Source organism: Coenobita brevimanus, chromosome 67, assembly GCF_032717465.1.
Source record: "Coenobita brevimanus isolate Jiangsu-jjx chromosome 67, ASM3271746v2, whole genome shotgun sequence".
NCBI classification, from domain to species: domain Eukaryota; kingdom Metazoa; phylum Arthropoda; class Malacostraca; order Decapoda; family Coenobitidae; genus Coenobita; species Coenobita brevimanus.
The window spans coordinates 31,488,765-31,511,529 of NC_137020.1; the positions used below are offsets into that span (position 1 = coordinate 31,488,765).

The 22,765-nt window shown below is 40.1% G+C and overlaps 1 protein-coding gene and 1 pseudogene across 1 annotated transcript; both read left to right on the forward strand.

Annotated features, from left to right (window-relative positions):
* The first annotated feature begins 232 nt into the window (after positions 1-232).
* Epp (Ecdysteroid phosphate phosphatase) lies at positions 233-22,346 on the forward strand. Its single transcript, XM_080276928.1, has 13 exons — positions 233-264; positions 962-1,099; positions 1,857-2,097; positions 2,554-2,749; positions 3,604-3,687; positions 10,396-10,565; positions 12,391-12,599; positions 12,893-13,130; positions 13,727-13,862; positions 14,222-14,437; positions 15,015-15,266; positions 16,306-16,415; positions 22,218-22,346. Exons 2-13 carry the CDS (start codon positions 990-992, stop codon positions 22,344-22,346), a joined length of 2,091 nt encoding a protein of 696 aa, XP_080133054.1. The 5' UTR covers positions 233-264; positions 962-989.
* LOC145405724 (5S ribosomal RNA) lies at positions 5,003-5,121 on the forward strand (annotated as a pseudogene).
* Positions 22,347-22,765: the final 419 nt, after the last annotated feature.

Sequence of the window (22,765 nt, forward strand, 5' to 3'; positions counted from 1 at the left end):
AAAAGTTATATAATAATTTGGGGCCAAGGTATATTCATCTGTCATTGGGAATAATCAGAATTATTCAATAATCATAGCAATTGCATCAAACGATACAAATTGCAATTTATTAGCTTCTTGAAAGTATGCAAATACTCATACACAATAGTTCTTCATGGTATGACATACTATTTATTGATATACAATCATTCATGGATTTTGAAGGGCAAAATTAGAAGATCCGCCCATGAAAGGTAAACATAGGACGACCTCAGCCTTCTAAAGGTGAATAAAGCCACTTCTCCATTGAATTGGCCCATGGCAAAGCGTTGATGATGATTACTTACAGATGTCTGATAACTATTATGCACATAATCCATTAAAATAATCAACAGCCAACATCAGCAGTTTGGGTTTTTGAAAGTGACAGCTTGTCAAAATTTGGTTGGGCCTAAGCAAGTCCTCCTTAAGATGCAACTGATACAATATTGCAAGAAAATATATGAAGTGTGCTTGTTTACAGCAATAATGCTGTAATATATACCTGATAAGTGGTGTTAAATTAGGATGAAACTGTCAGTTGCCAAAAGTTGGTAGGTATGCTTTTAGCTATTGTTGTTTAAATAGGCTTGAGACAGCTGGAGAAGAATGAACCTACCTGGTTAACTCACCTGGTAGTATACCTTGATGAGTGATAGTGAGCTGAAAAATTATGTAACTAATTCAGCTAAATACTAATGCTGTAAATGAAACATGCAACTTTTATGTTGATTAATGTGTGGGTGTAAAGCAAATACTGTACAGTAAATTGTACCAGTACATTCTGTTGACAACAGGAAAAAAAAAAAATGAAGAACATACATAACACACAGGGTAATAGGATAAACCAGGTCATCAACTCAAATAAGTCATTACCATGTTACAAGTATTATCTGAACACAGTAGAATCCTTATGTCAGATTGTTTATTGCAACATTTACAGACCCACAGCGGCTGCAGGGACAAGAAAGATGATGGCAACGTTACCCCCACGCAAGAACCCCACACCCACCAAGCTTTCCCGCCAGCACCTCTCCCCCCTCCAGATACTCCTTCAGATGGGGTTTCCTAAGCATAGAGCGTAAGAGTTGCTGATGGTGTTAATCGTAAATTAGTTACCAACTATTCCCAACTAGTCATCGTTATTATTAACTTGTTTCTTTCTCCTTATCAGGTTAATTTCATACGTCTAGATATAAAAACTTTCAGATTATCGGTAGTTTGTTAATCTTATTAAGTCCGCTACTCAGTAACTTTCTCACCCCTAACCAGTATCCAAAAATATTTAGTCTGTTATGTGTGCAGATGTTAAATTCTTACAAACCAGTAACATAATTGTGTAGGAAGACATGCCAGGACTGAGCCACTCTCTGTCCTATTATGTATGAAGATGAGGATGTACAGTTTTGAAAAGTCATCCTGGAAGAGTACTGGTACTGGTCAGGCACAGAACCTCAGAATCCTTGGACATGGCCATGGTAGATTTACCAGTTTTACAAAGTTCATTGTAGATGTAACAGTCCCAACTGAACTTTATATATTTTTACTGTATAGGGTCATATTACAGGTTGGTGTAGAGATCTTCATAGCATCTCTTCCTTACCAGTTTATTAATGGGTATGCTTAGTACCATACTACTTGACATTCTGTATGTGACCGGTATTTATAGCCTTTTAATAGCAACATAGTTTGCATTGGCAGTGCAAAGAAGTTAACAAGGTGTCATGTGTGGAATATATAAATTGCTAAAGAAAAGCCATTTAGAGCACTGTATGACTCTGCTTCTAGTACGGTACCTGTAGTAAAGCATTAATACAGTATTACCTTCATTTCAACAGCGAGAAAGCACTGGCTGCCACAGGCCACCGAGGGGTTCAGCTTGCATCAGATTGGCTGCTGGCACACGTTAACGACACCACCCTAGACCTGGACTGTCCTCGGGAGTATGTTGTCTACCTCTGCCCCACCGGCCCACTCTATGACCAGATCAGAAACTTCTGGGACGAATCATTGCAAAAGTGTGGCTGGAACGGAGCACATAATCTGGTGCCTCATATCACACTGTGCTCGTTCTTTAAGGTAAGCTTCATTCAGAGCTTTTTGTGAACCTGAAAGCACCAACAGTGGTTACAGGTTAGAATACATCATTTTAATGATTTCCAGGATGTGAAGAAGTTTACTTATACATACCATGCATTTCATAAAAGTTGACTAAAAGAGCAGGAATCAGTGACAAGTAATCCCTATTTTGTACTTGTGATGCCAACAACCATATACCTCTTACAGCAGGGAAGGGGTTTACCTGTGGCCTGTATCATGTCTGTGTTGTCCTCATGGATATGAAAGTGCTGTGGTATAAATCTCCTCACCCCAAATGAACATTGGAAATTTGGAGAGGATGATGGTATCTGATTAAGCTGGACTTTGTGATTATTGTAACCATTTGCATTTCTCTTATACTGTAGTGTAATAATAGTTTCCAATACCATTTTTAATACCCTTGATGGCTTGATTTATTCAGATTTTCTTCTCCAGTCAGGAGATGAAAACTGTGAAGCCTTGGTGACATTACTTAAGGATGTGGTTCACAGTATGATGCCTTCCCTGCCCCCAAGCCTTACTCTTGACAAATACATTTCACCAAACTACATGGGACTCTTCCTCAATGACCAAGAGGCTGATGTACTTAAGAAGTTGGCTATTTCTTATGTCAAAGAAGTTTCCCCTATAAGTGAGTATTCTTTTATGTATCCTTCATCTGTAATTATTGTGCAGTACAACAAAAACAGGTATCAGGAATGAGGATTACGTAAATACTGAGTACTGTATAGTGAGCTGCCAGAGTTCCATTTCTTCTGAGATAATTGCAGCATGCAGAAGAAAAATGCAATTAAAGAGACCACATAATAAATATCCTGTTTGTGGTAACTTTTATTGTACTTTTCCAGTGCAAGTTTCTTCCCTTTTTTACAATTTTCTTTTTTTTTTATGGTAACACTGAAGTAGACTTAAGAATTATTGTATAATTATTGCACAGTGATTGGTTACTGGCACCAAACCTTCCTTTAATAATCTTTTGCACAAATTCTTTACATAAAGTTAGTATACTGTATGTTATTCTCATTATTGGACATGGGAAGGAACTCATGTTGGCAATGTAGATTAAATGAAGAAGTCATTAGAAATATTGGCAGTGGCTCTGTAAGCTATTGGCATTCTTCTAAATTTAATCATGTTACTTGAGATCCTGATGCTTCTCTGTTTTTGTCTGTGCTCTTTCAGTGTTCGTTGTCCTTGACAAGCATTAATTACTTCAAGACAACATTAAACATATTTATCTGTTATCTGTGAAATTTATTATGTAGTTTGTAAGTAGTTAATTGTTTTGAAGGAAAAAAACGTGATATCTTAAAACAAGCAAGGCATTTCCATAGTTTAAGCAGGAAGCATGAGAAGTACCATAAGTTGAATCTTAAAGACATCTTTTTATGCTAAGTCTTAATTTCTGAGCTTCAAGTCTTATACTCAGCCACAGATTTTCCACCAAGTCTAACTCACAGTGTTTGCCTTTCTTGTTTAACAAAGTTGATGCAGGATGTTACGACAAACTGGAGATGGTGGCAGGTTGTCTGCCGTGGTGTTCAGGAACTACTTTGCCTCAAGAAATCTGTAAGGAAAAAACGCCCCTTGATGAGGGAATGACGCGTTGCCCTTCCATTGTTGCTTTATTTATAATAGCTCTAATTTTTTTTGCCCTCCTTTTCTTATTTCAGTTAATTTCTCCAAGGTTTTATCGCATGATATATAATTTGCAAGCTTCACCTACGTTGCCTGATTTTGTTTGCCACTTTTGTCCCTTTCTAAACCACAGAGTGTGAAGCCAGACCTCCACTGTGTTTTGTAGACTCTGGTGTTGCATGGGTCACCCTGAAAATGTATAATCATTTTGTAATTACAGTTATAGAAAGGGAAATAACTAATCTATATCACTTGAAAACAAACCTATGATTATGTGTAATTACAGGTAATTACAGGACTGTGATAGAATGGAAAAAAATGTGTACATTATTTGAAAGTTAACATATTATTTGGCTTGTAAACACCTATTAAAATCAGTCTGTAAACAGTGATAAAATGAAAAAACTAGGTGTATCATATGAAGGCTAGCTTATTATCTTAGCTTCTAGTCTTCATAAAATCAGTCTGTAAATACTTTGCTATGATATAAATGAAGAAACCAGTATTACTTGAATGTAAACTTATTAGCTTTGTTTTTAAATCTTAAAATTAGTGAGTAAATGTAGTAATAAAAAGTAAACAACTGTCCACTATGTATCTGAAAGTACACTTATTATCTTGCCTCCTAAAGCAGTTGGAAAATTGCTAATGTTAAAATCATCATCGCATTCATTCCTACCTAAGAGAAGAGGTAAGGGTGTAAGATAGGATCTAGAAACAATAAAAAACAAAGCTTGAAAGTGTGAGAACCATCAGACAGCATATCCAGTAAAGGGATTATACAGTCATTCACAGATCATTCAAGTCCTCAGTATATATATGTTACGGTATTGTTAGAGAATACTGTTGGACTCATCTCTACATTTGTACTATACATTATTGTTTAGTTTATTATGACATACAAACTGTCAGCATTTTTTGCCCAGGGATGCCTTTTTTGTTTGTTCTTGCCATTTTCTGATTATTTTATTTTGCTTAGGGAGACTTCAGACTGGAGGGGTTAGATATTGTTATAATAAACCTCTTTGGTGCATAAGGCCTCTCTTAAGCTGAATATAATTGTCTGGCATCAGCAAGAATAGAGTAAACAAGGACACCACTCACAATCAATGGCTTAAATCTGAAGACTGGCTGATCAGTATCCTAGTGTAATTATAGATGACGACTCCAGCAGCAGCAAAATTGACGTATATCTCAAAGAGTTGTAGTAGGAAGCGTTTTACATTTCTTTCCTTATCATTTTATTGCCATAATTATTACTGTGTTGAGTACACCGCTTCCTGTCCGATCAGCGAAGTTAAGCAACGTTGGGTCTGGTTAGTACTTGGATGGGTGACCGCCTGGGAACACCAGATGCTGTTGGCATAACGTTCTCCCTACGTGTCAAGTGGGGTTGGTGTAGGATTAGTGCCCCTCCCTGTAAAACGATTAACTCTAAGCCTTGACCACCCCGTTTGGGATACATGGCGTCTGGCAATGAATGAATGAATTATTTGCTGGCATTACAATTGCTATGGTTCTTACACAACACCCACGCACATGAGTTCAGCACATTGTCCATGTTTATATCATATACTTTAATAGAGCAAATATTCCATTATATGTAGAGTTTTTTAGTACAGTACTAACATGCTTTTGCTAATAAAATTTGATGGTATTGTTCTCCCATCTTCTTTGTGTACTTTATCTATTCTTGCTACTTTCAGATCATTTTATTCTACTTATGAGAGTTCTCTTGTAATGAAGGGGTTAATGAAAGCCTTATCTAACTTCCTTCAGTTAAAAATATCTCTCCTAAGCGAATAATACTGCTGAAAATAGTACAAAGGAAATATAAGTTATCTGCTTGAATGGGTAAAAGAAAACTGCATGTAAATACTAGGCTGTGATTCACCTTTTACAGGTCCATGACTTTTTATACAGTATGATTAGTCCTCAGTTAAAGTCTGGCCGTATGAGTTACCATTACATGCTGGTAAAATGCTAATTTAAGTAAAATGACTTTAGGCAAAGTATGTTTTTCATTCACAACTGTGAAGTTAAAAGTATAATAAATAAATAAATAAATAAAATTCATTTCTATTTTTAGAAGAGAATCTTTATCATCAAGACCTCCTTTCCCATCCTAGGGCAGGGTGAGAAGTAGCAATATCCAGACAGAATCTTTATGTTTTAAAAAATGTTCATTCATCAGCAGTTATTTAATAAAACCAAGTAAACTTTACCAACAGCTTAATAACAAAACAACTTTATCTGAAGCATGTTTAAGTGAGATTTGCTTTTGATTCATGACTGGGGGATTAAAGCACAAAAGACACTCATTTCTGATTTCATAACAATTTGACTGTTACTTCAGTCAACAATAATTCTATGAAGAATTATACATTGTGTATAAATTCATTACAGAATTAAAGGTGAACTAACTTTATAGTGAATCAAGAGCAAATTTAGTTGGAAAACAGCTGGCAGCATTGTCAGTCCAATGGTGGATTTTTAACAATTTTATACTGTACAGTACTTCCTGTCTCCAGATAAATATATGTCACCCAGTGGAGACTTTGAAGTGGAGTGGATGCACTTAATTATTGCTAACCCCTTCAGTACTAAGAATGTTTTCATAAGCTGAGTATAATTCTCTGGCAGCAGCAAACAGTGTAATAAAGAAATAACATTCGTAGGAGTTAAATTCATCACCAACTTAATAATGAAGCCACTTTAAATGAGGACTACATGTATACTGTATTATTTAGACTCCAGCTTAGCCACCCCATTGTACAACCCACACCAGTACAGTACTTATACGGTAATTCCAACCCCCTGCCCCCTCCCCCTTTATGACAGTGGATAACCACCTGTAGAACAGCAAACACCTCTGCTGTTTTAAGGTTCAGATTTGCTCAGTTCAATGAGAATTTTGCTTTGGATTTGAATATACAGTACTGTATTGTTGCCTGCACATTAACCCATTCAGTATGATATCTTCTTGCTATCTCCTTATTATTATCTTCATCTGGAAGTAGTTATTTTATACAGTACTGCTGAAAGACATCAACGTACTGAATATGATACCTGGTGATGCGGTGGTTTGAACACCGCAGGACACGTCCACACCGAATTTGTGCTGAGATGGGCAGGTGCAAGTGGGAGTTCTGCACCTCTTTAACCCATAAGTTCTCAACCACACCCACTAATGTCCAGTGGGGCAACCTGTATGGATTATAGTGATGCAAAGCTCCCCACCCACACCAGCAAGCATTTGGTGTGGACATACCCTTAGTTGGAGTGGCTGCTTTGCCACGTCTGTGAGTTCATTCCTCAAGAGGTGACTGAACTTTCTTGATAATGTAATTCTACACAGAGAGGCACAGTACAGTACTGTAGGTTGGCTGTGTACCCTTACTAGATACCCCAGGTCCATAATCCTTGATTGGGATAATATGGTTAAAGTGTGCTGCTCATGTAATGCCACTCAGGGTTGAGTGAGGCTGGTCACTCTCAACTTAAATGTCAGGACTAACTTGCCTAGCCCCAGGCTCCTATGCTCCTCATGGGGCAACAGAAGATTAGGCGATGTATGTATGATGTATGTGCTGCACATTCTCTGTGGTCTTTTTAATGCACAAAATACTATAAATAAGTAGAAAATAAAATAAAAGTAAGAAATAAAACAAAGTTCAGAGCTAGAGAACTTATGCTTTCCAATAAAACTGAACAAAAATTATGGTTAAATTCAATATTTGTTGATTCTGAAATGCCTGGACACATAGGACTTTCAGTTTTAAATACAGAGTGGAAGCTTCATTGAACCATGTAGATCTGGTATTAATTGGGACAGGTGTTGACTGTCTACAGTGCTGGGTCTCATCTGGTCACTGCTACACCTGCATGTTCTTTTTTTAAGATATCCCCACCCTCCCCTTGTCAGATTCCCCTAGTGTCGTGCAAGTAACCCACCCACAGCATTCTTTGACATGCACATGCAGTGTTAGATAGTGGGTTTCAAGCCTCTATATCAAATATAACTGTTGTTCAGTAATCACTAGTTACTAAGTTATTCTGAAAGACAGTAGTAACTTCATGTTTTCCATAAGTAAGTATTGTTCCTTGGCACACAGACTGATCATTAAACCTTTGCTTTCACTTACAGAAATAAACTGGATTGTTGATTTTGTTGGTATGAATTAATTTGCTTCTTAACTTTTGTTACTCACAAAACAAGAAAAAAAAAAGGAGTTGACTTTAGTTGTATGAAAAAAGTATAGGAAAGTGGCCAGATTATGGGTATCTCTCCTGCTAACACCTTCACTACGCTGACATTTTTCATTTTACTTCTGTTGTCACCAGACAATTTTGGTGAGCATTTTAGAGAGTTTTCAGATTCTTTCACTAAGCCCTTCACCATACAGGGATCTCCTCAGCTGAATAAAAATAGCCTGACATTAACAAGAACAAAATGAAAAAGGCATCCCTTGGCTGAAAGTTAACCTCACATTGCACTGATGTCTTTTTTAATTTTATTCTTGCTGTTGCAGGCAGTTTTACTTAACATTCAAAAGGTCAGCAGCAGTCACCTTTATCCCAGATGGGATGACCACAAACAAACTGCCCTCATGTCACCCTGTCATCTGCCATTAGGCAGCCTTCATTCTGTCTCACACCACTCACCCATATACTGTATCTCACAACTCTCTCTCTCTTCATCATCATCACTCTTCCTTCATCTCACTCTCATACACCCTCCTAGCCAGTCTCTCTCCCTTATTTGCCATGCACATAACCATACCATCTCAGTGTATGCCCTGACATCCACATCAGAAACACAGTGCTACTGAACCTCCTCATTTCTTTATCTGTTTCTCCATGGTACTCCTGTCTGAAATCTCTAAGCTGAATAAAAATGTCTGGAGATAACATGAATGATATGTAAATGATCTGGTTGTGAAATGGGTAAGACGAGCTGGAGTAAGTGACACTGTATCTGCACCTTTGGAGGATGACTGCCCTCTCCTGCTAATGCCAACAGTTACCTTACAGTGTCATGGTGCTTACTAATTTACCCTCACCAATACCCTTATGTTGTATGCCATCATTAACCCCAAGAATCAAGTGATGTATTTTACTTGTATAATTTCTTATCTCCAGATGACTTTATTCAGTTTAAGGGAGACTTTCTGAACAGCAAGGGTTAAATACAGCCTTCCTTTATCCCTTCACAGCCAGAGGTCTTTCTTAACTGGAATAAAATTGTCTGAAGGTAGTAACAATAAACTAATATATCCTCTGAAGGAGTTAACCTATCAAATGTTCCTGTGTGAGTATGATAATGGAATTTTACTCATTATTGTTTTAAAAATTGTAAATGGATGATGAAGGTGATGTTCTTAGTTAAGTGTATTGCACATAATTAACTTGCCTTCATAAATTAAAACTCTTACATAAACTTTACTATTTTCTCATCATAATGAAATATAAAGAAGTATGGTATATGAGTTCAATAACTATCCTCCAAATAACTAAAATGTCTCACAACAAATATAGTATGTAATTTTTTATCTAGTCATCAGAGACTTGCCATGCAGAACTGAAATCAGGAAACTAAATTACTTGCATTATTAATGGTTAAGGTGTTTAGTATAATGTCAGTGTATTTATTTTTTTCATGCTATCTTCACATCATTATTGGTATGTTCATCTTAAGGGGAGACTTTATGAATTGGTGGGGTTAGTGTATAGCCATCATTAACTCCTTCAGTGTGAGATGTCCTTTCTAAGCTGAAATAATTGGTGTTGGTAGCATGAATTAAATATAAATGACATACTTATGATGGAGGGATTAATATGCCATCCCTTGCAGCACCAAACTCAAATCTGTCTTTCATAACCTGAAAACCACTCTGCTTCCAGCAAATATAACATAAAACTTCATATGCTTCATCTACGTGTATTTTGAGATGTTAAGAACCCAACTTTACCATCTACCATCATTTCTGCATCCAACTATTGTTTTCTTCTCACCCAGCTTCAGCCTCCATCTCTTCCCACTCTACCCACATTACTGTATCTCTACCTTCAGCTCTCCTCATCTTTCCCTCCTCTTTGTCTGGACCTTTCTTCACTCCACCTCATCTCATCACATCTTTCTGTCTATGTTGGCCTTCCTACACCCCAGCTCCCATGTCTCTTAATGCATCCCTTGCCTTGCCTTCCCTCACTCCACCTTTGCTTGTACAGTTGCCTTTAAAATTTCTGTTCCTCTTCCAGTCCTTCAGCAGTTTTTTAAATTTTGGGTAATGTTACTTTTAGTCACTATAGTCTGGTTGGATAGTTAATTACCCAGATTAATACTGTATAATGCTGTGTTACTGAAGGATAGGAGGGAGATTGGAACTTTGGAGGCAACTGTACCTGTCTCCTCGTAACTCACTGCTAACTTAGCTACCCTTCATGGTTCACCCTAACTTCAATTTCCCTTTACCCTATTTTGCCTAACTTATAGCTCTGTTTCCCATATCCCAAAACTCTGCCTCTCATGACCTGTTCCACCAATAGCTCAGCCCTCTCCGACCTCTAATTCCACCTCACCTCTAACTTTGCGTAACATCACATCACGTCTCACCTCGCCTTCCCTCACACATCTAGGTACGACAGGTGAGGCAGCAAGCAAGGCCCTCCACCTTACCTTGGCATACCAGTTCCAGCCGTCGCAGTTCTCACGGTTGGAGGCACTAGTGGAGGCAGTGGACCCTAGGGCACACGTGGCATGGGAGGTGCGGCTATACTCCAGGGACACACGAATCCACAGCTGCGAGGTGAAAATAAAAGATGTATAACTGAGGATGGATGAATGAGAGGCTAGTGTGCATGGATGAGCAATGAGAGATAATACTGACAGGGTGGAACAAACACCACACTCAGCTTGGGAGATGCAACTCTACTTCATGGACACAAGGATCCACAGCTGTGGGGTGAGGATGGGATGATGACAAGAAGTGTATGAGTTGGGTCTCAGTTTTACTGCCATGTATTGTTCAAGTGGAAGAAATTGCTGTATACATTCATTCCGTATGATTTTTTTTTTTTTTTTCCTGAGGATACAAGAGTTTTTGCCTGACTAGACCCCTGTTTATTTATACGGTAGACGTATGGAATTTGTTGATGATGATGATGATATAATTTCATTTTGAGATGTTGTTATGTATGTATGATGTATGTTTAAAAGATATGATTGAACTAACTGTTATATGTAAGAACTGTTCTTTCTGTAGTATGAGTATGGTATAATTTACTGTATAAATAAAAAGAAAACATTATAAACATTTAAACAGGCACACTCCAATTCTTGAAACTAATTATGCCACTGTGGAGATAGTGTGGTATAACTGGATGAAGAGGAGTATAGTAACTGAATGAGAAGGTGTATATACATTACATATATCTATCTATCTATCTATCTGTATATATATATATATATATATATATATATATATATATATATATATATATATATAAAACTGTGGAAGAAACAGAAAAGAATAAGTGATGACAAAATACTAAAACTTGTGAATGGTAGTGGATGAAGAAATGTTAGTAAATATGAAAGATGAGGAATGAACATTAATTACTGAGAAAGTAGATGATTAACGATGACACCAGGAAAATAAATGTAGTAAAGTCACATAATAAGGAAAGGTAGGTATGATGAAAAAAAATTAACACCATCTATTTGTCTATATACAGTATCTATTGCCAGATGCCTTAATCCCATAAGGAGTGGCCTCAAACAAATTGTCTCCACATTACCTGTCCTCTGTCATTTGACTGTCCTCCCTTCAACTCACACCCTCCCTTTCTCTTATCTCTCCAGTCTATCCTTTATCTCCTCCTGTCTCCCCTTCCTACTCCACTTCACTAACATATCAGTCTTTTGTTCTCCATCCTCTCTACATGACCAAACCATCTCAAAGTATTTCACTTAACACTTTTAGTCACATCCACATCAACACAACTGTGCTAAAGAAAGTCAAATGATAAGAAGCCCATGGTCAATAAAATAACAGTAGTCTTATCAGTGAGTCAGATAACCATGTCATTCAGTACTCATGTTATCAGACTGGCTTAGTGTGTGAGAGGGTGTTGCTTGGTTCACATCATCATATTCCAGTTGTTAGGTAAGGGGACTCAAATTGAGTTTTATCTGTCATATTGATCTTGTTAAGACAGTGGAATCTGGTGCCAGGGAACTGAGAGATGGATAGACAGTTAGGTAGAAAAGTAGATAAAAAAATTGTGGTTGTAATACAGTTTTGTTGCATCATCATGATATTGTTAATACAGTATTGAGTTGTATGAGACAGTCGGAGACTCTAGTTAGAGCACCAAATATTGTACAGGAGTGAGGCTAAGTGAGAATGAGATACTCCATTCATCCAGTCTTTGAATGCCCCATAAGTAATGTAGGGGCCAAGGGCTAAGCTACGCACCAGACATTTAAGAAGAGTGTGATCAGTTGTTGGCCCTTGTGTGGCATTACATGAACAGTAATCCCCAACCACCAAATGGATTTAGTTTATTCAGACCCATCATAGCTAAATGATCAGCCATGTATAAGAGCATCCCTCCACCTTTCCCCCCCAGGTACACAGGGTGCTGTACTCACATGTGCCACGGGACCCTGATGAATTAGAACTGCTTATCGGAGACTTTGTGTATGTAAAGAGTGACAGCCTGGCCTCCTCCCTGGATGGGTGGGTAGAGGCAACCTCTTGGCTCACTGGTGCTGTTGGCTTCATACCCATAAACTACATCGAGAGAACTGCAGAGTCAGATGCCTGGACCCTACACAAGTGAGGATTCCATTTTAGTATTTTGAGTACTTCTTAAACCACTTCAGTTTGATTATGTAATTTTTTAAATTAAATAAATTAGGGTTTTATGTAAATGGGAGGCAACCTGACATAGGTCGATGCTATTTCTCTTCCTTCACATAGGCATCCAAGTAATAGGCAGCACGGGGAGAAGGACAGAGACAGTAACCCTTTCTGTCTTCAAACTCGGGCAGACATTAAAAAAATTAATGAGTTAGAAAATAATAAGGTACCTTATAGGGCTAACTGTACCTGGCATTCATTGTCCACAGAGTCATTCCAGTCATAGGAAGCACAGGGAGGGAAACAGAGACGCTACCCCTGCGAAGGCCTCCCATCTCCCTCTCCCTCCTCAACCTGCTGGAGAACAGTGAAGGGTCCAGGAGATCAACAGAAGTGTTGTCTGAGTCGTCCTCCATGGATCGCCTACATTCCCGCCAGGCTTCCCTTGAGGCCACACAATCACCACCGCTACCCAGACAGGAGGACCTGGATGCGCTATATGCAAAGGTGGGGGAGATGTGATGTTTGTATGGAAGGAAATATGATGGTCCTATATTTTGAATGTCATATACATCATCATTTTTAAAGTTGGATGTAGCATCTTGTCAAATCAAAGCAAGTCACATCAGATGCAACGCTTCTTTTAAGGAATTGTCATATTGAGGTTGGCCATAGTACAGCTGATGTTTTCTGTGGACGTGGGACTAAACCAAGTGGCCAGACCAGCTAATTCCTTCCCTACAGTTGCTGGAAACTGTTGGGATAAAAGAACTTTGAAATACTTAATAAGATTTGTAACACTGTATGAGTTTTATTGCTGGAGTGTCATATATATACCATCACATCTTCAGATCTGGATACACCTACTCAAGAGATAAAGAAAAACAGTCACTGAGATCATGGATACTCCATTTGTTTTATTGTATTGTATTTTATCTGTGATATGGTTGAGGCTGAAAGCAGGGGAACAGCACATTTGAGGATGGACAAACTCAGGTATTCATCCAGCAAAGTCAGGTTGTGTGGAAAAAATTTTGTGATCTGCATTTCAGAGCTCCCCAGCCTACCTGCTAAGTATGATTTCAGCTTAGTTCACTCACCAGGTTAAGAAGCCAAAGAAAGAGGGTCCGCTTTACCACTTCCCCATCGAGGGTCCCCGCAAGGTGATCATAGCCAGGCACGGTGAACGAGTTGACTTCACATTCGGAGACTGGATACGCTTCTGCTTTGATGATGCTGGTCAGTGGCTGCCCCTGTGTATGGTAAACATTGGGAGAAAAAGGCAATTTTTCTTTAACTTGGTGTACAGTAGACTTAATAGCAGAATGGAAATAATGATAATTATGATGAAAGCCTATTGCAGCAAAAAGAACATCAAAGAAGGACATCTACAGTGAGAATTTACTGTAGCAAAAAAACATAAAAATGTGCGTTGAATAACTAATGAGTGTTTGCTCCTTGATCCTTGACTGAACCAGGCTACATTAATAGAACTTATGAACAGGAGTGGATGATGTATGTATGTATGTAATAAAAAATCTTTAACTGAATCAGGTAACAAAATCAAGGACTTACTGATGAACCTTTTACTGAATCAGGGAACTACCAGCGGCGGGATCTGAACATGCCAGAGAGCTTGCCACAGAGAAAGGGTGCCCCACACAGCTTCTACAAGGACTGTCCCCTTACCAACATTGGGCTGCTTCAGGCTACACTGGTGGGGCAGGCCATGAGGGATAAAGGCACGCAAATCCATCACGTCTACTGCTCACCATCCCTTCGCTGTGTACAGACATGCACCAATATACTTAAGGGTGAGAGAGAAAGGAAGGGTTGGAGAGGGAGGGAGCACTGGGGAGGGAAAAGGGCATATAGATCCATCACATCTACTATTCATCTTCCTTTCACTGTGTCCAGACATGCACCAACATTATAAGGATGAGACATGGGGAGGGACTCTGTCTTAAGCTGAATATGTCAGGGGGTAGCTGGAATAAAATATAAATCTTCATGGTACTGAAAATTCCTTACTCACTTTCTGACTGTCCACCAGGCTTAGGAATGGCAGAACTTATGCCTATAAACATCAAGCCAATGTAGTTTGAGTGAGTGGTGTGGTACAAATCTCAGTTATGACAGGGAAGTGTTCATAAGCTTTGTTGTGAATTCATGTCCTTGGATTGAAAGTACTGTGTTACTCACCCTGACTCTCTGCCTAGGAAGACAATGTCCTCTCCTTTCCTTGTCCATCCAGCAAACACAAATTTCAGTTACAACAGGGAATTAACTGAAATTCTGTTACTTTACTTGTTTGAATTGTAACCCCCAAACTCTCCACCAGGTTTACAAATCACAGACCATTTTCTTTTTACTCTCCTAACTCTCCACCAGGTCTAGGAATAGCTGAACACATGCCTATAAACATCGAGCCAGGTTTGTTTGAGTGGCTGGCGTGGTACCATGATGGGATGCCAGCTTGGATGACCCTGGAGGAGCTGACTCAGGCTGGCTTCAGCCTCAACCCCTCGTATGACCCGCTAATCAGGAAGGAGGAGCTGAAGGACACACACGAGAGCTGTGAGCAGTACTACGCCCGGAATGCCTACGTCACACAGAGCATCATAAACACCACTCAGGCACAAGGTCAGTTCAGCATCATCTTAACCTTTTTTCCTACCTAAAGATGAGGTTGGGTAGGACCAGAAAAGCCTATGTCACACAGATCATCATTAGCCCTAAGCAGGCACAGGGTTAGTATACCAATAACATCACTTCTGGTTTTACATCTGATTTCTGTGTATCAAGGTTCACATGGGCTCACCTGATAATTCTTATCTGCGCCAAGTTTTACCCCCACCGCACTATTTCCTATCAACCCCAGTACCTTCCCTGAATCATTTTTTTGGACTTTATATTTTAATATTAAGTTGATTTTTTGTCATCAGATCAAGTGTTTCTGAGCTCGAATACTTCATCACCCTCGGCTTTTTGTAATTTACGCCTCTTGGGTGGATGTGAGGGTGGCAATAAGTTGCCATCGCTGTGGGAGGTAGATGGGCGTGAATCTGCCATTGCTGGGCTGCAAATGAGAGCTGAATTACTAAATATGCAGTATTTGGCAGCTGCAGTGTGGCAGGGCTTGGCAACAGCTCTTGGTGGTGTAGAGGGAGGCTCAACGTTCCCATGGAAACCATTGACGCCTCCTCATGCTTGAAATTATGGCGCGGAGACCCATCGCCTCATATGAGGTGGCCAAGGGTTGCCTGCATATCTGAATTACTAAATATGCAGTATTTGGCAACTGCAGTGTGGCAGGGATTGGCAGTGGCTCTGATGGTGCAGAGAGAGACTCAGCGTTCCCATGGAAACCACTGACGCTTCCTCATGCTTGAAATTATGGCACGGAGATCCATTGCCTTATATAAGGCAGTCAACTCAGCCAGGGGTGGCCTGCATATCGCCTCATGTGAGGGGATGAATGCAGCAGGGGTAAAGTAGTACTCCTGGATCTGAGGTTGACATCCACAACCTCGTCCTTTTGGGGAGATAGGGAGGGAGGTGGAGGGGTGTTTGTATAACCAGGCAGCTCCACTGACCAGTTACATCAGTGTCGCCTCTGGAAGGCGCCCCTCTTCAGCATGTGGAATGGAATATAAGTAAATGATGATGTATACCACTGCAGGTGGGACAGTACTGCTGGTGGGCCATGCTGCCACGTTGGACACATGCACACGTCAGCTGGTGGGAGGCGCACCTCGATCTGCACATGAGATGACCACCATCATCAAAAAGGTTAGTATAGAGGGAAACAAGGAGGAAAGGCGAGGCTACTGGGGTGAATGGTTAGAGGAGTAGCATAATGGTGAATTTAGTATACTGTACTGTAATTACAGTAATTGATTAGGGGTGTCATAAGTATGAAGGTGAATATAGTACAGTACATTATACTGGAAATGTCATGGAACTTCATGATTTTGGTATACAGTACCAGTGTGACCATTCCTAATTATAGTGTCCCAAGAAGAACTCATTAGGGGAATTTGGGGTATTCCCTTTGATATTTGGGTGGTTACTAGGGTGGCCAGGCATGTGTCAGGGTAGCCAGTGCAACCCAGTCATCCCTCCAGCTCTATTACCAGTTGTGTTGTAGGGATTTATGCAGTGTTATGAAAGGAAAGGATGCACTTCAAAGGAATGGTGATATGAATTGAGTGTAAGGCGAAAAATTGGCATGTTGACACACAGCTGAAGCAGAGAGAGATGACTGAGAATGAGAAGAGTTTGTAAGGAGAAAACAGCTTGGAGGCAGTTGTGTCACTCTTCCCATGTTAATGGGTAGACAGTTGAGTGTAACAGGGTCAAGGCAGTGGAGATGATGCTGGTTTGATGCTTCACTTCCCATGACATGAATGTGTGAATCTTACTAATGCTGAACCCACAGGTTTGGGACAGCTGTTGTATTTGGAATAATTATTACCTACCGTATGAAGTGAGTGAAGATACAAGGTACAGATGTGTTATGAATTCAGATGTTATTATTGCCCAATATCATTATGTGAATTATCTTGACATGCAGTAGTTTACTGCAAATAGTTAAGGACAGAATGACTGTCAGTTAATGTGATAGGCAGTCCTATTACAATTTGGGTACCTAAATTGTAACTAAAGTTCCCTTGAAGTTTGACGTAACACAAGATACTGAGATATGAGTGGGAAGGTGAGTTGCTGAAGTACACAGCCACAGAGTAAAGTTTGGTTACAATAAACACTGGGAACTGCTAAGAATTTAGGTAACTCTTTGAACCAGAGGAGAGCCAGGTTTCAGCAGTTAAATGTGGTAGCAAATGTGCTGATGGTGACCCAGATGCAAATCTGAGGACACATAAATGGGTGTTGTTGTTTTTATTATAGCTCAAGGTTCTTCATCTTGTGAACCCAGTGGACTGCAGGCTGAAGTTGGACTTTTTCTGCACTTCACTGTCCTCCTTTCATGGGATAGGGAAGGAAGTGAGGGATGTTTGTGTAACTGTGGAGTAGAGTTGCCTGGTTATAATAGTGTCATCATGTGAAGATGTCCCACTCCAGTACCTTGGGGCACACAAACAGGTATGATAATATTAATATTGGCCATACAGGACGGATGGCACTATAACCTAGGTTGGCCTCCGCCCCGCAGGTGCCGTACGGGTGCACTGCCCTGCTGGCCCAGGTGGAGGGTGGCGGGTGGAGCCTCGCCTCACCCGAGGTCTCTCCTGTCACATACTCGGGCATTATGGAGTTTGACTGGCGGGTGCTACTTTAGGTCCACACTCAGGCAGGCATACCCATTTAGTGTGACAGGTGTAGGCCAGGGTAAGGCAGTGCAGTGAAGAGTACTGTGGAAAGTATGAGGGATGATTAGGGAGGTAGGGAGTTGCTGTAGTGGTGTGACAGTGTCAACTTTGAGGTATAATATGATGATGGAAACATCACTGCTGAAATATACCAGTCTGAAGTGGTTGTCATAGATTGGACATTAAATCCCACGTATGGTACATTCTACAAACTGTGGCAATCAGTGTATAGTATATATGATACTCCTTCCCCAAATGACTTATAGAGCACTATGAGAACTATTATTAATGGTACACTGTACCACAATAAATTTATGTGCATTAGTAATGTGCTTCACTTGTAATGAAAACTGCTAGTATTGTGTAGGCCATTAACAACTGAATTACATGACAGCAATGTAAACATGCAGATCCATCTCATTACATTCAAATAGACCTCACAATACACATATCTCACTTGATTCATACTGTTCACTCAACACTGAGGTACCGGGTCTCCTCATCAATTGACATGGTGGTGCTTGGGGATAAGATCAGAGGTGGGTGATACAGTATGTGGCTCTAGGAATAAAGACATTTACGTATTCACATATGGTACCTCTGTAATAGCCTGATACTGCATTGCAGTACTGTACTTTGAGTTACACCCAAGTAGAGTGACTAAAACAGCAGTTGGTTGTTGCTCACTTAAACCTGAGAAGATAGTGTAGAGTATGAAGTACAGTCAGTTGTTAGTAGCATGAGAGATTGTGTGGCATCACCTGTGTCACATTGTTAGTGGAGACCCGCCAGATCCACACCAGCACTGTAGCAGGTCCTGTGTGGCGGCAGATCCCGTACTGCTCCACCAGCGCCATGATGGAGGCCGAAGGAGGGAAAGGGTGGCACCTCATCGAGCCGCCGCCACCCGTCTCAAACACCGGACAGGCTCACTACGACTGGCACATCCTCTTCTCCTGAACACCCTCATTATCACCACCTGGAAAAGAATGTTGTAACTGAGCCTGCACAAGACTGTTGGCACTACGCCTGTGGGAGTTTCCTTGATTTGCCATGTTGTGGTGCTGTCATGCTGTCAACCACTTCACAACAATGATTTACTTTTTTATTTAATCCTGCTGTCTCTAGATTATTTTATTCAACTAAGGGACAACAACCAGTGGTGAAGGGGTTATTGGAAGGTATATATAACATGTACAGGTCAAAAAGTGTCATCTGAGTTGAGTAATCTCTTAAGTTATTTTAGTCAGCTTGAGTGATTTTAGTGGTAGGTGGGGGTGCTCATCATCCACTCACTTGGTGTAGCGATGCTCTCGGGCAACTGCCCTTTCATCTCTTCCTTCCTTCTTTTCTTCCTTCCTCTTCTGTCTTTCTTTCCTTCATTCCTTCTTTTTCCTTTTGTCTGTGGGTGACTCTACACTGAGTGACAAGCTAAATGGTTTCCTTTGCACCAGGAAACCATTTACTACACTGGGTGGTAACCATATAACCAAATTATGGTGCCTGGTGGTTTAGTGGGTAATTACGGTGCTCCAGTCAGATTAAGCTGGTGCAGGTTTATATCCAAGGGATGGTTGGAGCTTATTGCTCATGTAATGCCACTCAGGGATGAGCGAGGCTGGTCACTTTCATCTTGAATGTCAGGACCAACTTGCCTAACCCAGGGCCCCTATGCTCCTCATGGGGCAACACAGGAGTAGATGATGATGATGATGATTAAGTGATTTTAGGTAGCTCAAGGAGAAACTCTTAGAACTGGAGGAGATTGATGTATCATTCAACAGCCTCTTCACTAGTAGGGTTGCTTCCTGAAACTGAGTCAAGTCAACCCTTGCAAGCCAGAATTAGATATAAAAAGAAATTATCCTTGTGAAGGGCATACTTTGAACTGCTTCTGTTTATCCCTTGAAACATGGACTTGGCAGATGTACACCAGTGAAGGAGGACTGACACTGAAATGCAATGGCTTAACCTTTGTGTTGGGTTGCGATGTGAATATGTGATTGTTTTGCCCATCCCAGCACCCACTGCTGTATGAGACTTCTTGAACAATGCTTGCTTTGTATACATATATCCCCTTTTGCCTTTACTAACATATGGAAGTGTGATGCTTTATTGTACTGTTAGCAGCAGAAGGCTTATTGCCTTCTTTGCTTGTCTCTTCATGGACTTTAAACATTACTTTCTTGAATCTGAAGCAAGTGATACTGATGACATTGATCTGTGGCCAAATTTTCATCAGTGTTGATTCCTGCAGATTCATGAGACTGATTTTCAACATCAATGGAGAGAGAGGCAGGATGGGTGAAAGGAATATGGTTGCCAACAGTACAGAATGTTGCCCCCCTAAATGCTGTGTGAGTTTGGTGAAATGTTCCTGGCTAAAATGTCTGAAGCATCTCTGCCTGTTGATCACTTGAAGTCTGTCCATATCATCTTATAGTGAATAATAGTTAAGCTATGTACTGTACTGATATTTCACATTAGCCATATACCTTATTGTAATTTCTAATCTACCAGTATTTATACTGGTGGAGACAGATTTTCAATGCATATACAATATAGTTAGTAGCACACCTAATACAGGATAAATCGTATCATATAAGAGGACTGTATATGTATATCAAATTGAGCTATTGCTCATAAAGTACTATAATATCAGTGTTAAAACAAGTTTAATGTCTAGGAAGTAGTTATATGTACATATATTCCAAGACTGTTGCCATAACTAATTAGGGAATCTACATCTACAAGACAAATGCATCTGGTATTGGCTTGGAAACAACCACTTCATTGTTAAGGCCAAGTAACAGTGACTAAGTCTGTTGAGATGTCTACAAGCCTGTAATGTGGATACTCAGTTTATTATGTGGATAGAAAAAGGAATAAGGTATTGCTTGTAGGCAAAATGTACAAGATATGAAATCATAATGTAGGATTATTCTTTATACAGTATAGCCTTGGGAACTGATTATAGATGAATGTTAACTTTATGTAACTGATAAGAAGATATAAATGATCGTTATATGTAACTAAGTTAATAAGAAGATATACTCATAGTTAAATGACTGTATGTTGCTGACCTCTTTTTTGTACCCTTCAAACAATTGGAGTGAGTGGGTTAAATCTGCAATGTTCATCTCATTAGTACTGTACTGTTGGAGTGGATGGATTAAATTACTCATGTATATCATGACTATAATTGGTTTGTTTTTACAAAGAAGGGACTGGACTACTTCCACAACATTTATATGAAGTCAGGGGTGCATGAAACTTGAGTTGACATACTTATAAGTTAGGAATGAGTCTCCTTGGTTACTAATTAAATGAGCTTACCAGTCTGAAAGCATTTGTCCATCATCTGGGCTGAGAGGAGTTAGGAATCTTTATCAGGTTAGAAGAAGAATGTTAGTTTTGTACAGTTGAACTTGCTGTGTGTCAACAGCTGGCTATCTAACCATGCAACTTACCTCCTTGTGTGGGTGGTCATGATGGCACCAGCAGCTTTGATTTGTAAAGCTGGGGACAAGAGTTTGCCCAATATTCCACCTCATCTGCTTCTCACCTTCCACTACTGGCAACTGTTTCGAAGCTGAGGGGGGATTGATACCTTTCCCTATCCATAGTTTATTCTCTCCGATATGGTGAGTCTGGAAAGAAAGTATGTGACATGCCCCAAGTGTGAAGTTGATGCAGTGGAATAGGAGTGAAATTTTGTTCAAGTGTACCTGTGACATGCAACACAGAGGCAGGGCACAACCTACTTGTCTGTTCCTTTGCCTCCCTTAACATCTTCACTCTGATGACATTGGTTTTATATTATTCTTGCTACCTTCAGATGATTAGATTTATCTTTGGAGATATTTTTTGAAATAGGAGGATTAATTCACATTTCACCGATCCCTTGATTCGTCCGGGGGGATGCCTTCATGTGGTGGCACCATTATAACAAAGCAGCTCCTCTGCCTTGTTAAACAACATCCCTTGAACTCTCTCTCTACCCCTGAAAGGAGGATGGTGGATTGGTGGAGGAGGGCAACTTCAGTCTGCAGTCCACTGGGTTCACATTTCAGATGAACCTGGGGCTACAACAACAACAATGACAGCTGATCCCCTCACAACAAAAGGTCTCCCTTAAGATTAAATAAATCATCTGGAAGTAGCAGAAATAAAACAAACAATACATCACCTCATTCCTGTCCTTCCACCTGACCCATCCAACCTGAGCTAATGCACCTCTCCCCACCTTGCTCCCCAACAGATCCCCTACTGCTCCTTTGCCTTTGCTGCTCAGGAGAACTCTGGCAACTGGAGTCTACAGGAGCCGCCCTTTCCCCCCGCCACACACTCCAGTAATATGAGGTATGACTGGCGCATCCTGGTCACCTAGCCATCCCTGCCTCATCACCCCCCTGTGCCACGGTCAGCACTCCGCCTCACTCACACCAGGAGAGCATGAAGGCCCCGCACCAGGCACTCATTATTTGAACTTGAGGGATGGTTTGTGTGTAGAGCTGAATGACCAGGGAATTGTATCATAACTAATATAAACATTTCATCAGTCTGCATTGCCTTCTGCATGTACCTATCACTCATTGTATAGCATAATTGATGGTGAAAGCAGTTTTAATCAGCAGAGTTAATCACAGTTGTTGAAATGTGGATAAAACCAAAGCATATAAGTAAAAGTAGGATAAATGAGTCTACTGTCTACTTAATAACTTACTGCCAGTTGAATGTCGGCACTGGCATAAGAATAATGTACTGTACAAGACCAATCCAAGTTGCTGTCCAAAGTCTTTCTCAAAA